At 43.5% G+C, this 20,578-nt stretch overlaps 11 protein-coding genes across 11 annotated transcripts; 3 read left to right on the plus strand and 8 right to left on the minus strand.

Annotated features, from left to right (window-relative positions):
* Positions 1-6: 6 nt before the first annotated feature.
* Positions 7-50, plus strand: SAMD00019534_028470 (hypothetical protein; the record flags this gene model as incomplete). Its single annotated transcript, XM_012900980.1, has 1 exon — positions 7-50. A coding segment is annotated over one exon (44 nt), but the record flags the coding sequence as incomplete, so codon positions are not given.
* A 727-nt stretch (positions 51-777) lies between these two features.
* Positions 778-3,699, plus strand: SAMD00019534_028480 (hypothetical protein; the record flags this gene model as incomplete). Its single annotated transcript, XM_012900981.1, has 2 exons — positions 778-1,560; positions 1,621-3,699. 2 exons carry the CDS (start codon positions 778-780, stop codon positions 3,697-3,699), a joined length of 2,862 nt encoding a protein of 953 aa, XP_012756435.1.
* Positions 3,700-3,984: 285 nt separating this feature from the next.
* Positions 3,985-4,557, minus strand: SAMD00019534_028490 (hypothetical protein; the record flags this gene model as incomplete). Its single annotated transcript, XM_012900982.1, has 1 exon — positions 3,985-4,557. A coding segment is annotated over one exon (573 nt), but the record flags the coding sequence as incomplete, so codon positions are not given.
* Positions 4,558-5,756: 1,199 nt separating this feature from the next.
* SAMD00019534_028500 (hypothetical protein) lies at positions 5,757-7,441 on the plus strand (the record flags this gene model as incomplete). Its single annotated transcript, XM_012900983.1, has 3 exons — positions 5,757-5,885; positions 5,962-6,068; positions 6,130-7,441. 3 exons carry the CDS (start codon positions 5,757-5,759, stop codon positions 7,439-7,441), a joined length of 1,548 nt encoding a protein of 515 aa, XP_012756437.1.
* A 105-nt stretch (positions 7,442-7,546) lies between these two features.
* On the minus strand, positions 7,547-9,258 carry SAMD00019534_028510 (hypothetical protein; the record flags this gene model as incomplete). The annotated part of the gene is made up of 4 exons (XM_012900984.1): positions 7,547-8,097; positions 8,179-8,383; positions 8,444-8,566; positions 8,647-9,258. Coding segments are annotated over 4 exons (1,491 nt in total), but the record flags the coding sequence as incomplete, so codon positions are not given.
* Positions 9,259-9,418: 160 nt separating this feature from the next.
* SAMD00019534_028520 (hypothetical protein) lies at positions 9,419-10,780 on the minus strand (the record flags this gene model as incomplete). Its single annotated transcript, XM_012900985.1, has 2 exons — positions 9,419-9,771; positions 9,841-10,780. The coding sequence occupies 2 exons, from the start codon at positions 10,778-10,780 to the stop codon at positions 9,419-9,421; spliced, it is 1,293 nt and encodes a 430-aa protein (XP_012756439.1).
* Positions 10,781-11,271: 491 nt separating this feature from the next.
* Positions 11,272-12,639, minus strand: SAMD00019534_028530 (hypothetical protein; the record flags this gene model as incomplete). The annotated part of the gene is made up of 1 exon (XM_012900986.1): positions 11,272-12,639. A coding segment is annotated over one exon (1,368 nt), but the record flags the coding sequence as incomplete, so codon positions are not given.
* Positions 12,640-13,148: 509 nt separating this feature from the next.
* Positions 13,149-14,298, minus strand: SAMD00019534_028540 (hypothetical protein; the record flags this gene model as incomplete). The annotated part of the gene is made up of 2 exons (XM_012900987.1): positions 13,149-14,168; positions 14,254-14,298. The coding sequence occupies 2 exons, from the start codon at positions 14,296-14,298 to the stop codon at positions 13,149-13,151; spliced, it is 1,065 nt and encodes a 354-aa protein (XP_012756441.1).
* Positions 14,299-14,809: 511 nt separating this feature from the next.
* On the minus strand, positions 14,810-15,178 carry SAMD00019534_028550 (hypothetical protein; the record flags this gene model as incomplete). The annotated part of the gene is made up of 2 exons (XM_012900988.1): positions 14,810-14,869; positions 14,960-15,178. The coding sequence occupies 2 exons, from the start codon at positions 15,176-15,178 to the stop codon at positions 14,810-14,812; spliced, it is 279 nt and encodes a 92-aa protein (XP_012756442.1).
* Positions 15,179-15,960: 782 nt separating this feature from the next.
* SAMD00019534_028560 (hypothetical protein) lies at positions 15,961-17,423 on the minus strand (the record flags this gene model as incomplete). Its single annotated transcript, XM_012900989.1, has 2 exons — positions 15,961-17,259; positions 17,343-17,423. The coding sequence occupies 2 exons, from the start codon at positions 17,421-17,423 to the stop codon at positions 15,961-15,963; spliced, it is 1,380 nt and encodes a 459-aa protein (XP_012756443.1).
* A 1,331-nt stretch (positions 17,424-18,754) lies between these two features.
* SAMD00019534_028570 (hypothetical protein) lies at positions 18,755-20,456 on the minus strand (the record flags this gene model as incomplete). The annotated part of the gene is made up of 3 exons (XM_012900990.1): positions 18,755-18,883; positions 18,955-19,235; positions 19,310-20,456. 3 exons carry the CDS (start codon positions 20,454-20,456, stop codon positions 18,755-18,757), a joined length of 1,557 nt encoding a protein of 518 aa, XP_012756444.1.
* Positions 20,457-20,578: the final 122 nt, after the last annotated feature.

The following is a 20,578-nucleotide window of genomic DNA, read 5'->3' on the forward strand; positions in this document are numbered from 1 at the left end:
TCCCAGGCAACAGATGGTGCCCATGGCACTCACACTTGGTTCGCGAGATCTAAACAACTTGTTTGTTAGTTCGTGAAACCAGTCAGGCCACCTTCACCTAGTCGCTCAAACGACCACCCAATCAATCAATCAATAAACCTTCACCTGTATATTTGAGTTCAGTTTACCAACTGACTCAATGTACAATTTAGACGTAATCAATTATTTGTATGCATGAGAGTGAAGTGTAGCCAGAGAGTGATCTTCAAAGTTTGATAAACATAAAGGGGGTCTTCAAGTTTGATTGATTGACTTTATCATCCATTATTATACTTCATCTCTCTTATTATGTCGTCTAGTACAACTTCAACTTCAACAGCACTTGATGTCAGTGCTACATCCTCACCCAATACAAACACAGATGATAACAGACCTCTAAAGAGAAAGAAGATGGAGCAAGGAGATACAGATACAGATACAGATGTACCTTCATCAAACAACAACAACAATAACAACAATAATAATATATTATCATATTTGAATGATACTTTACGTAGAGAGATAGATAGATCAGTTGATGTTGTAGTATATGTTGATCAGGTCGATCATATTGTACAGTATTGGTTGCGTTGTGCCAACCAAACATCACAGACTAGAACGTTTAAAGAGGAGTTGACATCGATTATTAGATCATCATATGGACAAGGTAGCACACCGACAATATTGGACTTAGTTCTTACATCATTCATAATTCAAAGACCCGAGTACATTGGCACTGTGATCAAGACACTCGCTCATATGATCCAATCTGGCACACTTCAGTATCAAGCCAAGGCAGCACCATTCTATGCATTCAAACTACTATTTAGAGAGACGATCAATATAACATTCAATGATCAATCAAATCAATCACAACAACAACAACAACAACAACAACAACTTTACAACAACAACAACAAGAAGAAGTATGGATATGATAAGAAGGGAAGAGGTGGCAAACATCAACAATATCAACAACACCAACAGCAACAACAACAACAAACTGTACAGGAGACAAAGAGTGTGCCACCAACAAGGTTACAGATCAAGGAGCAGATCTTGTCAGACTTGACCAGCTCCAACATTACACACTTTATCACTTCATCAACATTCCATCTGAGTCGATGGATCACCAGTCTACTCAAACAGTGCGCGCAGGGCGACCTCATTGTCGAGGAGTACTTCCAGCGACTGATATACACTCCAACAACCTTTGCAGCATTGGCCAGCAAGGACAATCAGAAAACACCTGACATCGATGCCATTGTTAGAGGACATCTAGTATCACTCTTCCCATCAATACAATCTGGACAACATCAACACAAACATCATCACGGCCATCACCATCATCAAGATGGTGCAAAGAAGAAGAAGCTGAACCCATTGATCCAGACACTGATACCCGTGATCGTGTCCACTCAGACCGAACACCTGAGTACAGACTACGCCCATCTACTTCGTTACTACTTCCTCGTCATCAACAAAACAACTCAATCACAACGATTCGTCCAACATATGATCGAGAGCAACATGTTGACACAGGTATGTCGCTAGTTGAAGCTTAGCCAGGTCAACAGTTCACTAACTCAAACATCTTATCAGATCATCAAGTTAATCAAATCAATGTTGGAACTACTAGATGGACCGACATCATCTAATGATCACTCAAGCATTGTAATACTTCTTCAGAATCACTTCTTGCCTGCGATATACCATTATATTGGCGCCGATGCCGATACCACCCCAGCCCAACCATACGCCGAACGTCTACTCACACTTATAATCAATGATGACAAGCTAAGAGTACTGTTGTTTGGAAGGGATAATGGATATGGCCTGAACGGTCACTTCTCAACCAGTCAGCTGATTGAAGGACTGAGTATTCTGGAGAACCTGATACAGACACTCGAGACATTCAGCTCGGACACACAGACAAAGGTGCAACAATTGTTGGATCGTCATTGGCGTGAGTCATTGCTTCAATCAAAGGATGTAACATATCATTATTGGAAAGTGAGACAGCTGTTGCTTTATTACAACACAATGCCACAGGATCTGCGCGACAGTGTCAATCGGTTCCTGTTCAACTTCCTCCGACACCTGGAGCTGCAGCCAAACAAACTGACCAACAACACAATGGTCGTATTCAAGCAACTCGTGCCCATCCTGTTCAACATTGTTTGTAATGCTGGCACTGTGTCACTGGATCAAGTACAAGTCGAGGGGCTTGCCACGAACACAGACAACATACTTCTCGAGTATCTTCAGTTTGTCTTGACGCGCTTTAAAAACTACAAGCTGGTACTGTCCACGATCAAGAACAGCTTTGTCGAACTCCTTATTACAACCCTGGTACTCGATCAGATGTTCTCGGCCTCAAATCCAACTGGTGTCGACGCTACTGCCTCACTGTCCTCACTACTCATGCCCGCATCATCAGTCATATTCCTTCAACATATGTTGGTCAACAAACTACAACAACAACAGGCCACGGGCAAGGATGGATGTGCAGGCGACTCTCTGTATCATTTCATCATCGAGACAATGATTGACAACAGTTCGATTTTGGATCGACTATTGGTGTTGCTGTCGACATCAGACTACCACAGCAAGACACTATCCATTCAGATGTTCTACCTCGTTCAGTTTGGTGCCAATCACATTGGTCGAAAGCTATCATATTGGGAGACATCATCCACTCGCATTGAACTGTTGTACAAAACATTGTTGGACCCTATCACATCAGACACTGCACTTCACCTGCTGCGTCTGTTGCTCTCTGAGCATGCCATCGATCCTCTGGCAACGCTAGAGTCACTCTTCCTTCAGTTGACTACCAATCAGAATGACACAGACATCAACTGCAACAACAGTATCGTGCTCATTGAGGAGACACTACGATCAAACATGCAACACATTGAGCGAGTGATCAAGATGATACGCACCTCACTGTTTAACAAGATACAAAATGTGTCCATTAGTGCGGGACAAACTGCTTCAACATCAGGAGCGCCACCAATGCGCATGCCAAGTGGCAACCTCACACAAGTGCTTCTCCAGCAACAGACACCTGCACCATCATTATCATCATCACAACCACGACAGAACACTGGCAACATTAACTGCAATCTGTTGATACTACTACAGAAACTGACAGGTTTAACGAGTGTGGCAGAGGATGTTGTGGCATTGGCAGTGGACGCAATCCACCTGTATCCAGAATCAACCCAGCTACTACAGTTCCAACTATTGGCAAGCTCAATGGAGCATCAGGACAACGCCGACCCATCCATTGGTGTCAAGATCAACAACTTTGTCAAGAGTCGACTGGGCTCCATTGTCGAGGGACTGACATCGCCCAACTCATCCATTCGAAAAATGTGCTTGACCATCCTTCAAGAGTTCATCGAGATGGGCTATCGACAAGGACTTCACAATCAATCAATCGATGTATCAGCTGTAGATGATGCAATGGATATTGAACTCGCTGTTGCCTCTACTGCAAATGGATCGTCCATTGTAGGAGTGGATCCCTACGCCAACAAGAAGCTATCATTGGACTATATCAACTATAAGATCGCAGGACTATTGCTAGTGTCTGAAGCATCCGATACACTGCTCTATCTTCGAGAGGCTGTTGACTTGATACAGATCTTTGTATCAAGATCACTTGTTCAATAAACAATATACATCAATCTTCGCGCTTGTTCGATCCTTATGCTGTTGTTGATTCTCCTGTGCTGCTGCTGCTGCTGCTGCTCTTGCTGTTTAATCCTAGATTGTACAAGTGGTTTATTTATGTCCATAGTATAAATAACATAGAAGGATAAGGGAAAGGGTAATGGTAAGGTTAAGTGATCTTGGTTGATATCTGTAGCGCAAAGGTTCTAAATAAACAACGTCCTGAATGATCTAGACTGTATCATCATGAAACATCCATCTGATTATGAGATTGTAACGTTAGTTGTTGAGGATCTTTGGTTGACATTCATGACCGGCTGATAGATACCTTGTGTTCTTTGGACTCTTTCCTATTGTTTTCGAAACGTAGCCAGCATCGTCATGAGGACGAGTCTTCTCTGTGCAACTGCTTAGCATACTAAGTATACTTAAACAAACTGATGAAACTGTCAGAGCTGGACTCCAGCTATCATACACTGGTATATGTATTCGAATCGAATGATTGGGTGTTAGTACACATGTGGACACGAAGATTCTTTGTTGAAAGGGGAACAACTTAAACATACGAATTGATAAACATATGTGACCATTGCTATATATATGAGGATGTACTGGTGCCAAACCTATGAACACGACCTCTGGTGACTCGAGTGGATAGCTAGAGTTGAATCTAAACTGTAGTCTAAAGACCTCGCCACTATAGATAGTACCTGGTGAACCAAGTATATTGATGACCCATCGTTCAAAGTTGTTTGCTTCCTCTACGCTTATTCCGCCTGGAGGATTTGTCTGAAGATCTAATAACTCCTTTTGCAATCTCTTTGTATATCTAGCTGAGGCCATTATATATTTATGTATCTATGAATGTATATATAATATATCAAATATTTCTCAAGTCTATCTATGTATGTGTATTTCTATAATGTATTTATATATATATTACAGAACAGATAATAACAAAGTGATTGAACCTTTAACAATTGGGACTTTGAGGTCTTGAAAGTGCACCATCAGGTCTCTTGCAAGTAAGAAAATCAAGGTGGTGGGACCCAATTTCAATTGGATCTCAGTGTTGTGGGAGTGAGAAGAAGAAGTTAATACACGAGTGTTAACATTGTGTGTGTGTATGTCAATGAATGTGTGTATGTGTATCTTTGTGTATCTATGTATAATGTGTGTGTAGATACGTTCTTGTAAAGGTAGTGTTTCCCTTTCAGGGCATGGTCCGGTCCTTCATATCCCCCTCACACACAAACATTATGACTTGGGACGGACGTAATTTCCTTCGACTTATAATTAGTCATATGACAGTCTGACTAACTAACCAACTACTTCCTCGCCCGTCATTATCATTGTCATTGTCATTGTCATTACCTGACCTTATAGTGTTAGTTTGTTAGTTAGTTAGGTTTGGTTAGGTATTGGACAACTTTAATATATTGGTCATCACCATCCCTCACTCACTCACTCACTCATCATACATGTTTATGACATGCATGTTGGAAGTGAATGGCTTGGAGCATAGAATGAACATTCCTCTTCATTGACACGACTCTCCTTGTTATCTCTATTGTTATTACCTGTTATTATTTATGTGTATGTGTATGTTTATGTTACAACACTCAGCCAAAGTCAATCAATCAATCAAACAAATAATAATAGAGGAGTACTTATGAATACATCCAATTAATATGTATGACAAAGGGAGAACGATGCACCAATATGAACACAAAGACAATGGTCACCACTCTTTACTACTAGCAACATATGCTTCCTCTGCTGAGGCAGTAGCAGCCACAACACCAATGCAAATGTTGGAATATGTCTCCTCAACTGAACAACAACAACATCAACATCAACATCAGCATTCATACGCCCATTCTCTTCGAGATAGTTATGATAGTTCACCAATCAATATTCAAGATATGGATGTTAACATAAGGTCACCAAGATATCAATCACATCATCTTGGACAACACCATGTACTTCATCAAGGTCATGGACATGGACATGGTCATGGTCATGACCACCAACATCAATATGATGAACCGACCAACATGTCAACAGGTATAATATCAGCTACCTCTGTATCCGGTGATAAACCATTCCAAGATGTATTGGTGCCAGTCACTGTACAATCCAATGGCTCACTAAGTACCATCCTAGAGAATATACCATTGAATAAGGTAATAATATTTATTATTTATTATTTAATTTATTTCCAGATATTAATATTAATATTAATACACTTGTTTGACCAAGACACATCGAAGGAGGAGTGCCAATCTTAGCAAAGATACCCTATATTGCTACAAGTGCAAGACGAGGAAGACACCTGAATGGAGGAAGGGTCCGGATGGTCCTGCCACGTATGTATCCACTCAAACAAATATTTACCGAAGTAATATTCTAACTCATATATTTACATAGGTTGTGTAATGCATGTGGCCTATCATTCGCCAAGAAGCTAAAGGTTGAGAAGCATAGATTGAGGAACTTTGCAATGCTCCAGAAGTCGCAGTCATCAAGTGCACAACAACATCCAAAGACCAACTTTGTCAATGAGAGCATCACCGAGAACAATACAATGTTCACATCTATGCATATACCATCAATGTCCTACTTGAACTCTGAAGGTGAATTCAATCAGAGCTACCAAGTTGTTGATGATACGTCATATCCCAATCCTCTGGCTTCCACGACCCTCATCCATCCTCCGTCCTCATCTTCCCTCTCGGATACCAAGCAAGGACAGTCAGCGACCAAGAAGGCCAAGAAGAAGAGCTCCAAGACCCATACATTCCATCAGTACAACCATTCCAACAACAATGTCAACAGCGCCAATGATACCAACTCTATTGATCCGTTTACATCCACTCCTTCGAGGCCATCATTCAAAGATCCCTTCAACAACCCCAACAGACAGCCGCAACATGTCCCTCAATATACTCCACTCAATGCATCTGATGACTACACTCAGAGGAGGAAGCTTCCAAGCATACTGCTCAGTCCAACATTGATGTCGTCCAACTTGAACGAACTGGTGTATGCCTCCACAGAGTTTGCCAACCTTAACTCGAGCTGTTCCACTAGTTCGGACTACGATCCAAGGTGCGCAATCTCTCAATCTGTGCCAAACATCATCTACCATCCCGATACTACACAGACACCATCAAACAAGTATCATTCCAACATAGTTGATCTCAGTGGTGGTGGTGGAAATGAAGTTGGCTATCACTACAACTCAATGCCATTCTCTGGTGGACCGATCAATGAGAATGAGCATCATCAATCATATATCTCCGATCAGCAACAACAGAACCTTCCTCCAATGGTCCACCATGATCACTTGAGCTATTCAGACTCCAACATCCATATGGTCAGCAAACAAGGATACAACAACATCTCCGGTGACCAGGACTACTCCTCCCATATGCATCAACAGACCAACCAGATGTGCGAGCTCATTGACCAGTCTCATCATCAACCAGTTGACATCAACACAGACTATTGGGTACCTTCATACCACACCTCTGCACCAGTCTTAGACCACCAACAGCACCATTATCAACAACAACAACAACATCAACATCAACAACAACAACTGCAACATCAACAACATCAACATTTTAACCAATTGGCTGCATACCTTCCAAGCTTCGTTGTGGATAGCGCACTTGATCATTATCCAACACAGTCACCAATCCATGTATCTCCAATAATGCAAGGTGCCAGTATGTGATCAGATAGAACCATATGGTATTGACAATAAATTTGGATGGATTGATTGTACATATGCATCGACGAATGAATGTCGTGCCTTTTCTATATTGTGTTGATCTACTTAGTCTATGTTCTTTCGTTTGAGTCGACTGCCAGGTTGCTTTGGCCAGTTTATGACCAACTTGTTGTCATCACTCTTCTTGTTGTTGTTGGACTTGATTGCTTCTTGCTCGACCATCTCATGTAATCGTTCAACCATTGATCTCACACGATGTTGATTGAGCATTGCCGTTGTCTCCAATTTGACAATGTCATTGGAGTCGAGTGATTGATTGCGTATCTCGAATCGATGTTTCTCCAAATGCAGTATGAACTTCTTGTAAGATTCGATTGACAATGTGTTCGAGACGATCTTTGGATCATTGATATGTGCGCCTTGCAACTGGATTGCACCGCCACAGATCTTGCACTCGAGGAATGGTAACACGTCTTGATGGAACTTGCGTTCATCCACATCATTGAATTCGAAAGAGACTGCTGGCGATGAAACAATGTTGTTGTTGCTGTTCTCCAATTGAAACTTGGCCTGAGAGAATACCCTTGATCTCGCTCTATCATATGTATAGTATTCCACCATTCCTGACAAGTCCTTTATGTCTATCGATTGTGTGAATCCTTTGTAGCCGTAGCCAGTGTAGACACTCAAGTGTTAGTTATGGTAATACTTTGATTGATTGATGGGGATTCGAGACATACTGGTTTCATTGATTGTCGACTTTACCAAATCCATATGCTTTGACCATTGCTTACTAAGTTGTTCGGCAGAGTATCCAATTGGAGTGAGTGGCGCTGGTTCTTCAATCTCTTTCTTTGTCTTGGCATTTGCCTGTTTCTTCACTCCAAGTGCATTGTTAATACCTCTATTGTAACACTTGTTCATCAACTCTGAACGTGGATTGATCTAAATGATTGAGTTAGTTGATTGATTGCTTGATCAGTCATATTCATGCTATGTACGTACATAATCTCTAAACAGTTTCTTTGCCTTTTCCTTCCATTCAGATAAGTCTGTAACAAAGGGTTCAACATATTCAGAGTATCTCTCGAGGTCTCCTTCGCGATATGTTGGTAAGTTCAGCTTCAACTAAAGGTATGAAGATGTCAGTCATCGATGAATGAATGGAGATGTGATTGATTGATTGATTGACAATCATGAACACATACATAGTTTGATAGATGTGAGTAGATCTTGTCCGGGTAGTAGTATATAGAGGTCTCGGTGTAGTTTGAGAAGAAGAGGGTCGTGTACATTGTGAGCAGGAACAGAGGTTGGTAGCGATCGTACATGACTCTGTAATGAGGATGAGGCTGCTCTCGATCAAGTAGAAGCCATGTGTACTTTCCATGACTGATGGGCTTGGCGTGCACAAAGTAGCACCACGACTTGATCGAGCCGTACTTTAGTGACACTTGACCGACCACCAGCTCAGCGCGTATCATCTGTCCATTGTTGGGATGACCAGACTGTATGATAGTTCCAACGACGTAGTAGTCATACTTTGGATCGTATAGCTTGTCCAGCGTGGTGTAGTCGTGCTCAGACAGAGTGACGTCTGGTAGATTGGTACCAATCTTCTTTGAGCGCAGCTTAAAGATCTCGAAGCGTGTTATTCTTACACCATCCTCTTCCTCCTGTTTAGTCATCTTGCATGACTTTAAAGGTAGGGCAGACTTAAATCTACGTGTTATTTCATCATTAACATGTAGTAACTGTTGTTTCTCTGCCGTAGTACTCATTAACAATGGCGGTGAATATATATTGGTTGTACTACTCATTCTTGTTTGTTTATATCTTGTTATATATATCTATGTACAAAGCCAAATGGTCATCATTGTTCAACCTTTGAACTTTTGACCTCAACCCTCACCCTTGCCCTTGCCCTCACAGACATACCCTCGCAGACATACCCTCAGAGTGCACATTATTAATGATCAATCAATCATCTTCGAATGTATTGATGGTTTGGTATTGAATGTTCTTGCTTCCTTGGACACGGATACATATACAATATTGTTGATCGACTTTGCGCAGTTTGTAGTAAAGTTGTGGTACATAATCATTACCATTCCCGTTGGATGTTGTTGATCCCTTGAAGTATATGTTTGTGACTTTAGACATAGATTGCAAATCCATATCATTTACGAGACTTGATAGTGGATAGTTGGATATCAATCGTAGATTCTTGATGGGTACATTATGCTGAGGTCCTTGGAATCCAGTGAATAGTGTATCCTCAATGATTAGTTCTTCTAATCTATCACCCATCGTAGTACATCTATTAAACTGTACTATTGTGTGTAAAGTAAGATGAGTGAGTCCACTAGGGAGGTATGTGGAATGGCAGTCTTGACAATAACCTCGGCCTAATCGCAACCATTTGAGCGTCTCGGGCAGTATACCCTTGTAGAGCGGTATGTTGAAACTATTGCAAAAGCTCAGCTTGGTAAGAGATGATGGCAACATGTCTGACAAGGGCCCTCCACCATTTATGGGTGCCAATGATTCGAATGGAGTACTATTCAGTATCAATGTATCCAGTGTTGTGGGCAGTGAGCCAGGTGCAAGTATGTTACTGTAAATGTATCCTAAAGTTAATGACCTAAGTAAGCTTGGCAAAGAACCTTTGGTGAATGACCAGCGGTAGTATTTTCCGAATTTGAGTGACGTGATGGATAATGGGAGGACATGGTCTGGTATGGGGTGATTGAACAGATTTCCAAAGGTCAACTTGGTGAGTGAGTCGGGTATGGATCCCCGGACCAGTGGTAGATTGAAACAATTGCCCAGCTCAAGTGTGTTCAATGAACTGGGCAACGATCCCGGGGCGAGTGATTGATTGAAGAGGCCAATAAACTTGAGTATCTTGAGCGAAGATGGAAGGATGCCAGGTGGAAGTGGATGATTATATCGATCACCAAAGTGAAGGACTGTGAGTGACATTGGAAGTATACCTGCTTTCAAACTTTGATTAAAGTCATCGGAGAGGATGAGTGTCTGGAGTGAGTCTGGAAGTGAGCCTGGGACAAAGGGTGTGGCATCTGGGTCACCAAATGTAGTGGCCTCTATTGTTAATGAGATGAGTGATGATGGTAGAGTGTGAGGTTGGATCTTCTTCAGACATGATCCCAGAGTGAGTGTCGTGATTGATGGCGGCAAGACATCTGGTTGGAGCTTGTGACTGAGGTACTTGGCCTTCAGCTCTGTGATTGATGGTGACAGTGAGCCTGGCTCAAGCGCATGATCATACTTTCCAATGATCAGCTTGGTAATTGATGAGGGTAGGTATCCCTGTGTCATTGGTTTCTTCGAATTGATCTTCAAAGTGTTGATCATTGAAGGACATTCGAAAGGAATCAGTACGCCTCGTTTACAAGGTGCTGTCATTGAGTTGGATGGTCTTGTAGAGGGCACAATGACACGTGGTTTTCGACCTAAATGTATGTCATTGTTGAACTGAAGGTAAGGCAACTGATTGCTCATTATAACAAACAGACGAGTGCACGTCAGTCCCAAACAAACTATATCCAACAAGTCAAACTGCTCATCATGTACGTTAAGATAACCGAATATCTGTTTGATCAGTAGGTGTGGCAGTCTATCCATGCTAGATGATGTATATGTAACTATTGACTATTATGACTATTCTTTAATTATCTGATCACGTGATCAAATGTCTGATCAGCTGATCAAAAAATTAATAACTGCCCCAAACATACCCTTGCAGATATACCCTCAAATATTTTAAACTTCTATTGTTTATCAATTAATCAACATTGTTCTAATATATTGATTGTATGGTATTGAGTAATCTTGTTTCCTTTAACTAGGACACATATACAGTGTTGATCATCTATCTTGCGCAATTTGAAGTATGATTGAATACCATAAGCAATAGTGGTTCTTTGTAATAGGATGTTTGTGAATTTGGAGATAGACGATCCATGCCAATCGATGTCATTGATGACAGTCGATTCCGGGAAGTGAGTGACCAATCGAAGATTATTGATCCAAATTGGGTCCTTGGACTTTGGACCTTTGAACATCCCAGGGAATTGTGTTTCCTCAATGTTTAACTCCTCAAGTTGATGTCCCTCGATGGACATCGTCCTACATCTATTAAACTGTATCATTGAGTTCAATGTAAGATGAGTTAGACCACGAGGGAGATTTATTTCATGGTTGAAATCTCGACCTAATCGCAACCATTTGAGGGTCTCTGGCAATATGGCCTTCCGGAATCGCATGTTGAATTTAGGTCCGCCAAAGTCCAACCTGGTCAGAGACAATGGTATCTGAGTCGTTGTCAATCTTTTGAATGGTGCCCTCCTCAGCACTAATGTATCCAGAGATGAAGGTAGTAGACCTGGCGTAAATATGTTACTCTTATAATCAAACCCCAATTGTAATGACCTAAGCATCCTGGGCAAGGAACCTTTTGTGAATGGTTTGTCAAAGGAGATTCCAAACTTGAGTGTCGTGAGGAACAGTGGGAGACGGCCATGTATTGTTTGATTGAAATTCGCTCCAAAGGTCAACTTGGTGATTGAGTCTGGTAGAGATCCAGGGACTAGAGGATCATTGAAGCCACTGCCTAGTCTTAGTGTGTGCAACGAATTTGGCAATGATCCAGGGTCCAGCGAATGGTAGAATTCGCTTTCTTTACTAAACTTGAGTATCAAGAGAGTTGAAGGGAGTACGCCAGGTGGGAGTGGATAGTAGTATTGGTCTCCAAAGTGAAGCGCTGTGAGTGACACAGGTAGAATATCTTTGGATACCAAATTTTGATTGAATTCATCCGAGAGGATGAGTGTCTGGAGTGAGTCTGGAAGTGAGCCCAAGGCAAAGGGTGAGGAATTTCGGAATCCATCTATGGACTTGATTGTTAATGTGATGAGAGATGATGGTAGAATGTGAGGTCTAATCATATATGGTGGTGATCCCAGAGTGAGTGTTGTGAGTGATGGTGGCAAGACACCTGGTTTAAGTTTGTGACGGAAGTTCTTGGCCTTCAACTCTGTGATTGATGGTGGCAGTGAGCCTGGTTGGAGCTCATGATCATATTCTCCAATGACCAGCTTTGTCAATGATGAGGGTAGGTATCCCTGTGTCATAGGTTTCTTCGAATTGATCTTCAAAGTGTTGATCGATGAAGGCCATTTGCATGGAATCAGTTCGCCTCCCTTACATGATTCAATGATCTTCATCATTGAGTTGTCTAATCTTGTAGAGGGCACAATGATACCTGGTCGTCGACCTAGATGAATAACTTTTCTAAACTGAAGGTCTGGCAACTGATTGCTCATTATCACAAACATACGTGTGCAAGTCAGTCCCAAACAAACAATATCCAACACATCAGACTGATCATCATATTCGTTTAGATGACGGAATATCTGTTTGATCAATAGATGTGGCAGTCTATCCATGCTAAATGAAGTATGTATCTATTCTAACTTTTGTTATTATTTGTACGAACTTGAAATTTGATGAAATCGAGGAGTCCTCATTTGGAATCCATATTATTGGACAACAAATTAATAATAAAATTAAAAATTCATACGTCTGATCGATCATAGATATAATTTAAATAAATAATAAATAATTAATTAATTAATAATGATTGATTAATGTGATTGAAGGTGGAAACGAAAACTACTTGAATTTATCATTGATCAGCACCATCACCAACCAGTTTATTCAGGTCCTTCAGCTGGAATTGTATCATAATATCTTCGATCAGATCACCAAGTGTCTCGCCAGACATTATAGAGTCGATCTCTTTGGTGGAAACATTGACGCGATGATCGGTGACACGATCCTGTGGGAAGTTGTAAGTTCTAATTCGCTCGGATCTCATGCCGCTGCCAATCTGTGAGTTCCTGTCGGTGGAGCGCTCAGTCTGCAAACGGATGCGCTCTCTCTCGTAGAGACGCGCACGCAGCACCTTCATGGCCTTGGTCCTGTTCTGCAGTTGTGATCGCTCATCCTGCATGCACACGGTGATGCCCGTGGCCAAATGGACGATGCGCACGGCCGAGTCTGTCGTGTTGACAGACTGGCCACCATTGCCCGACGATCGGTACACATCGATCTTGAGGTCGCGGTCGTTGATCTTGATGTCCACCTCCTTGGGCTCGGGAAGGATGGCCACTGTCACTGTGCTCGTGTGAATCCTGCCTTGTGTCTCTGTGTCGGGTATGCGCTGTACTCGATGCACGCCAGACTCGTGCTTCAGGAAGCCAAACACTCCCTTGCCGCTGATCGATGCGGAGCACTCGCGTGCGCCACCTACATCTGTGCCCGACACATCGAGCGACTCGAAGCGCCAGCCCTTCTGGCTGGCGTATCCTTCGTACATTTGGAACATCTCCAGTGCAAAAAGTTGAGCCTCGCCACCGCCAGTGCCAGCGCGTATCTCTATGATTGCATTGCCATCGTCGTCCTTGTCCGATGGCAACAGACTGTATATCAATGACTTTTCCAACTCGGTCAGTGCCTCGCCCATCTGTTTCAAGTCGGCGACAATCATTGCTCGAGTCTCCTCATTGCTCTCGAGCTCCAGTAGTTGGCTCAGTTCCTGTAGCTCGCCAACAGACTCAATATAAGACTTGAAGTATTGTACTGATTCAGTGAGTTCATCAATCTCCTTCGATGTAGTTTTAATATCATCCTGTGACAATGTTTGCTATGATTGATTGATTGATTGAGGGAGGGAGGTTAGTCTCTTGAGTCGCGGGGATGAATGATCGGCGACTTGATGTTAAACATACAGACTCCATCAATGACTTGAGGCCATCGTATCGTCTCGCCATCATTGACAACTTGGTCTGTAGTTGAGATGTGAGTGTTGGTTTGAAGTAATGATATGTCGAGTCTAAGAATGTAATGCTATAGGTGTCTTTTGGAGGTTGTGTACTGTAATGATTGTATGTTGATTGAGTTGTAAATGTACATAATAATGAAGGTTTGATGTTATAACTTGTCCATTGTATCGATGACCAGTTGTTGCCTCTACTCTGTTGATGTTGAAGGTAGAGTGATTGTGTTTGTGTTTGAGTCTGAGTCGATGTCGATGTCGATGGTCTAAGTAATGAGCGTGTACTCTGCCTCAGACTGAGGACATTGTTTGGTAACTTGTTGAGCAATGTTCGATGCCACATTGAGTCTCGATCCTTGTATCTATATGTCTATCTGTTAATGAAACATGAATGAATGAATAATGAAAGACATGCCGACTAAGTGTCGTTCGTTTTTGTCAAGCACCAGCCATCGATCAAGATTCAATCGATGGAGGAGGTAGTATAGTATGTACATCAGTTTATTACTTTATTCGCTATTGTTGTTGTCTTTGTTTGAAGAGACAGGCTGTTTACTGCTTCCAATATCCTAATGATTGATTAAATGTGAGTGAGTGAGGGAGTCAGTACACGAACTGATTGATTGATTGGGTCGACTGTAACATAATATAGTACATACTCTTGAACCAGAGTTGAGGAATGTACCTCTGATGGATGCGTTCCTACCCATTATAAGTGTACCGTCTGGGTTCTTCTTCTGCTTTTGTTTGGATTGTACAAAGTAGATTGGGTATGCAAAGGCCAATGCAATGAAGCCAACGATTCCTAGACCAACCCAGACATTCCTTCTCTTTAAGTTACTATTCGTAATCGGATTGTTTGGAGGTATGGAGGACATGTTGACTCTTCTCTTCAACTTATGTATCTATGTATATTTATAATGTTTGATTGATTGGATTGGTTGATTGATTGATGTTTTTGATCAACGTCATCATGAGGAATTGGTGGATCAATGAAATGATGATCTTGTACAAGATGGATAAGTAGGTTGATGATACAATGGTATCAAGACTACTCTTTGGCGGACTTGGCAATGGGATATCGGATCTCTATTAGTAAGTCCTAAACCATAATCATAAAAGACGAATCATGGTTATGAAACGAGTCAGACGACGATCGAAAACGAATAAGCCTGTGTTCATTCCCTGTGGCTTGGTTTAGCATCAAAGCAGCATTTTTGAGGAACACAAAGAACGAATCCCCCTAATCATCTGTTGCGGTCTCTTCAAGGCATGCAATCTTTATCCACCATGGTCAACTTTGGTGTATAGACAGTTGTGATAATACATTCATTCATTCATTTAAACATAAACTCTAAAAGATAAACAACAACACGATTGAATATGATATGATATACCTACCTTGAGTGATGGTTATAATTATCTCTTTGAAGTTATAACTCCATGAGCTGAATGAATGAATAAAGGAATGAGGTCTATTCATTATTATTACCTCTTGTCGGTTGCCCTCGGATCTTATCATTCACTCACTTCCACTAAATAAACTACAAGTTGTACTCTACACAAACAGAGCGAACAAAGAAATAAGGGATGGTCAAGTCAATATTGACAAGTATGTATATTAATTAATTATAAGTTGCTAAGCTTAGCTAAGTTTAGTTTAGTTGGGGACACATCTGGCACCGGTTGGGGTGTTGATGCAGTGAGTGGTGGCAGAGCAGCGAACCATGGTGCAGTCGGTGGTTCCGTTGGGGACACAGATTGGACCGGTTGGGGTCTCGAGACAGTGGGTCTCGGCAGTGCAGCGGACCATGGTGCAGTCGGTGAAGACGTTGGGCACGCAGTGGGCTCCGGTTGGGGTATCCTCGCAGTGAGTGGTGGCATTGCAGCGGACCATGGTGCAGTCGGTCACTGGGGTGTTGGGGACACAGCCGGCGCCGTTTGGTCCGACCTCGCAGTGCATGGTGGCGTTACATCTGACGGTAGTGCAGTCAGAGACAACGTTTGGCACGCAGTGGGCACCGGTTGGGGTGTCCTCGCAGTGAGTGGAGGCGTTGCAGCGGACCATGGTGCAGTCAGTGATTTGAACGGTGTTTGGGACACAGCCAGCGCCGTTTGGACCAACCTCGCAGTGCATGGTGGCGTTACACTTGACAGTGGTGCAGTCAGAGACAACGTTTGGGACGCAGTGGGCACCGGTTGGGGTGTCCTCGCAGTGAGTGGAGGCGTTGCAGCGGACCATGGTGCAGTCAGTCACTGGGGTGTTGGGGACGCACTGGGCACCAGTTGGGGTGTTGATGCAGTGAGTGGTGGCGGTGCAGCGGGCCATGGTGCAGTCGGTGTAGTCGTTGCTAAGGCAGATTGGTCCGGTTGGGGTCTCGACGCAACGTGTGGTGGCGTTACAGCGGACCATGGTGCAGTCGGTGGTGGTGGCGGCGGCGATGTCGGAAATGACAACCTCGTCTGGGACACAGTTTGGTCCCTCAGCCTCCATGACGCAGTGGTATCCGAGGGCACATCTGCTGTTGGCGCAGGTGAGGTCGGTGACACAGGAACCAGCTCCGGTGACTGGGTCAGTCACGCAGTGGAAACCCTCCATACATCTGATCTGAGCGCAGGTGACGACAACCTCGTCTGGGACACAGTTTGGTCCCTCAGCTTCCATAACGCAGTGGTATCCGAGAGCACATCTGGTGTTGGCGCAGGTAAGGTCGGAGACACAGGAACCAGCTCCGGTGATTGGGTCGTTGACGCAGTGGAAGCCCTCCATACATCTAATCTGAGCACAGGTGACAACGGTGTCTCTGACACAGTGGCCAGCGCCAGTGATTGGGTTGGTCTCGCAGTGGTATCCAGACTTACATCTGATCATAGCGCATGTGACGACGTTGTCAGCAATGCAGTGTCCCTGACCAGCAGCGTCATCGACACAGTGATATCCAGCGCGACATCTAATGAGCTAATAATATTTGATTGATTGATTGTTAGAATGAGCGGGCACATGTGGGAAAGGTCAGGGAGGGGGAGGGCAAGACGACATACCTGGCAGCTAGTGACAGCTTGGGCGGCAACCATCATGGAGGCCAAAACGACAATGTTGACAAGAAGAATGCTAGTTCTCATGTTTGTATATATGTGTATTATGTGTAAGTATGAAGAATGAATGTCTGAAWTTGATGAGGTGAGCATGCTCACCTTTATAAGCAATCGGTCTGTCCACCAGATGGTATGTCTACCATCAATTCCACACATTTACTCGCGCGCGGTCGACAGACATACCGCGGAGTGAGCAGAGAGAGAGAGATAATGTGCCAACCTCTTGGGTGGACGGGCGAGCGGGGGTTAGGTCATAACACGACCCCACAACCCCATAACGACGTCGCGAAAGGACGACAATAACCTCCCCTCTTTCCTTTATCCATCAGTAATTCATAGGCTACAAGGCCTTTGATGGGTAGTATGTGATGTCACTGTTGGCCAAGGTATTTGGGTTTGCTTGCAGCCAAGTAGACTTTAGTGAGAGGACATTGTTTTGTAAATGTAAATGTGATTGATTGATTGATTGGATGTGTGTGAGTGCGCTCACTCCTGATCTTCAACCCCCAAAATAATAAACGGGGCCGACCTGACGGACGCTGCGTCCACGAGCGAGCTGGGTCGCACCCACCCGTGTATGCAATCCAATCAAAATCAAATGACAACCTAATCATAGACTCGGGCAGTCAGTCCACATTATGTTAAACGTGATCATATCATTGGTGAATATCTCCTATGGTCGCGGCCCCGCCCACCACATTAATCGTCATCATCAATCACCTGGTGAGTAAGTAAGTAAATATGCCAAGATATTACTCGGGAAGATGCTAGCCATATTCATCATGGTATGGTCACGGTATGGTATGTTGGTGGTATCTATTCGTGATGGTCCATCGGTCCCTCATCCTAGTACTTTGCAGGATGTGTTGTTTATCTTGTGTTGATGCTTGTCAACTTCCCACTTCTTGACACGAAGTTTAAAGTCGTTGCACACTCGGATGTTGGTGGCGGGGTAGGGTAAGGGTAGACCTAGCCCCAACTTATCTCGTCCAGTGTTGTTGGGATCTCTAGCAACGAGTGGTTGACTGCCTGACTGACCAGTCGATAGATTGATTGATTTGATTGAGTTATATTTAAAGACGACTGTCAATGGGTAGGCCTGTCGGTAACACCAAATAATCGATCATGGACTGGATGGCTTTAAGTATGTTTGCACTCCCAAAGACAAGAAGATCATCGTTTTGATTGAATGAACATCGATCCAACTGATGCCATGACGTCAATGTATTGAATGGCGACATGTTGTTGACATAGCCAGACCGATGTGATGGATGGATGGTACATGTTTGGATTCAAAAGAGATACCTGTCATCTTTAAACATTTACATTTTATAAGTTCTACTACCTTTGACTCCTCCTCAAGGTAGACCAGGAATTCGATTGTATAACATCTTCTCCATTCTCCTCACTGTATTGTCCTCCATCAGATTGAACACTTCATTGTAAAAGTCGCCTTTAGTGATGTCCAGTGACTTGGGTATGACCTTCTGCTCAAGTATAAATATTAGTATGATTCCAGTGGAATCACTCCACTCCAGTCCACACAGCTATAACATACATTGTTTCCTCTCTTGATTTGATTATAACAGTTGTGGACATCGTTTAGTTCGGTGAGATCTATACCACCTAGGGTGTTGACTCCGACTAGTTCGCGAGGTATGATTGGTGCACTGGTCTTGGTGCTGTTTGTTCTAAACACTGGTGTTGAGGCCATTGCATGAAGCGAGGCCGAGAAGTGAAAGGCATTCTTATTGCGCAGTTGTTTGAATGCATGGTAAGGCTCGGCCAACTCATACAGTTTGAAGCAATTGAAGTAAACGATCAACTCGTCCCATATGTCTAAGTTAGGTGAGTGAGGGAGTCAGTCGCTCAATCCATCAATCAATCAATCAACTGCCTTGTTCCAAACATACTCAATGTAATATCGATGGGAATTGGTGGACTGACGATCTGGCAGGTGTATAGAAGATAGAGACAGTAGATGATGGCCGACTTGCAGTTGACGGGTTGGTTGACCATGGTGTAGCCAATGGCGCCATAGTAGAGGATGTGAATGAGGTCGGGCTGGTGGGGATGCACCTGGAAGAAGTCATTGAGGACTGCCTCGCGCTTCCAAATGTCCTTGAATGCCGAGAAGCTAAACTCGTGCGACTGCTGGAACTGGAAGATGATGTTCTTGACGGCCTCGAGCAGGAGGTCGGGGTTCTTGATCAGGTGCTCGGCGCGCTCACGATTCTTCTTGAGCTCCAGGTGTATGTCGGCGTCGGTGTCGACGACCTGGTCGTCCTTCTTTCTCTTGCGGCCTCTGTGTGTGAAGTTGGTCAGGTTGGTGGCGGGCAGTCCGCTGGAGTTCCTGATCTGTGTCGCCAGGTATGCTTTGCTTGAGGAGGTTGACGTTTGAGATGGCGATGGTGGTGGTGGTGTATCCACCGACCCTGTACCAATCGACATTGTGGTTGGAGATGTATCTCCTGCGGTCTCTGGCGTGGCTGGGACTGACGCGGCAGGCGGTGGCACCGCTGCTGCTTTCTTTTTCCTTGGTGTATATTTCCTCTTTGGAGGTTTGATCACTTCCATTGGAGGAGGTGTTTGTGTCGCAGGTGGTGTAGGTTCTTCATTCGGTGTTGTACTTGTTGGGGTCGTCGTCGTAGTTGATGTTGTAGATGTTGTTGGTGTTGTTGGGGCCGTTATTGGAGCCGATGGTTGAATCGTTGGTGTTGTTGATGTTGCAAGTTCAGTTGTGGCCATTAAAGGGGAGGATGGTATTGTCAATGTTTCTTTCGATGTCTCTGTCATAGTCTCCTTCGTAGACTCTGTTGTTGGTTCGGTCGTAGTCTCAGTGGTAGTCATAGCCACTGTCTCTGTCATATCTGCCTCTGTCGTAGTAGCAGCAGTAGTGGTTGTTGTTGTTGCTGTCGATGTGGATGTAGATGATGTAGATGATGTAGATGTAGTTGTGGTCGATGTGGCTGGTTCATCTTCAGCGGGAGAGTCATCTTCATTATCATTCTCATTTTCATTATCATCATCGTCATCAGATATTATGATATGTATCCTCATATCATCAAACTCTTCTGAATTCTCCCTTGACGTATCCTTCTTCCTTCCTTCACTCCTTCGAGCCTTATTCTTTGTTCGTGCCATTATCTTGTTCGTTAATTGAGTTGAACCAATGAATGAAT

This window comes from Acytostelium subglobosum (assembly GCF_000787575.1).
Source record: "Acytostelium subglobosum LB1 DNA, scaffold: scaffold5, whole genome shotgun sequence".
NCBI lineage: Eukaryota > Evosea > Eumycetozoa > Acytosteliales > Acytosteliaceae > Acytostelium > Acytostelium subglobosum.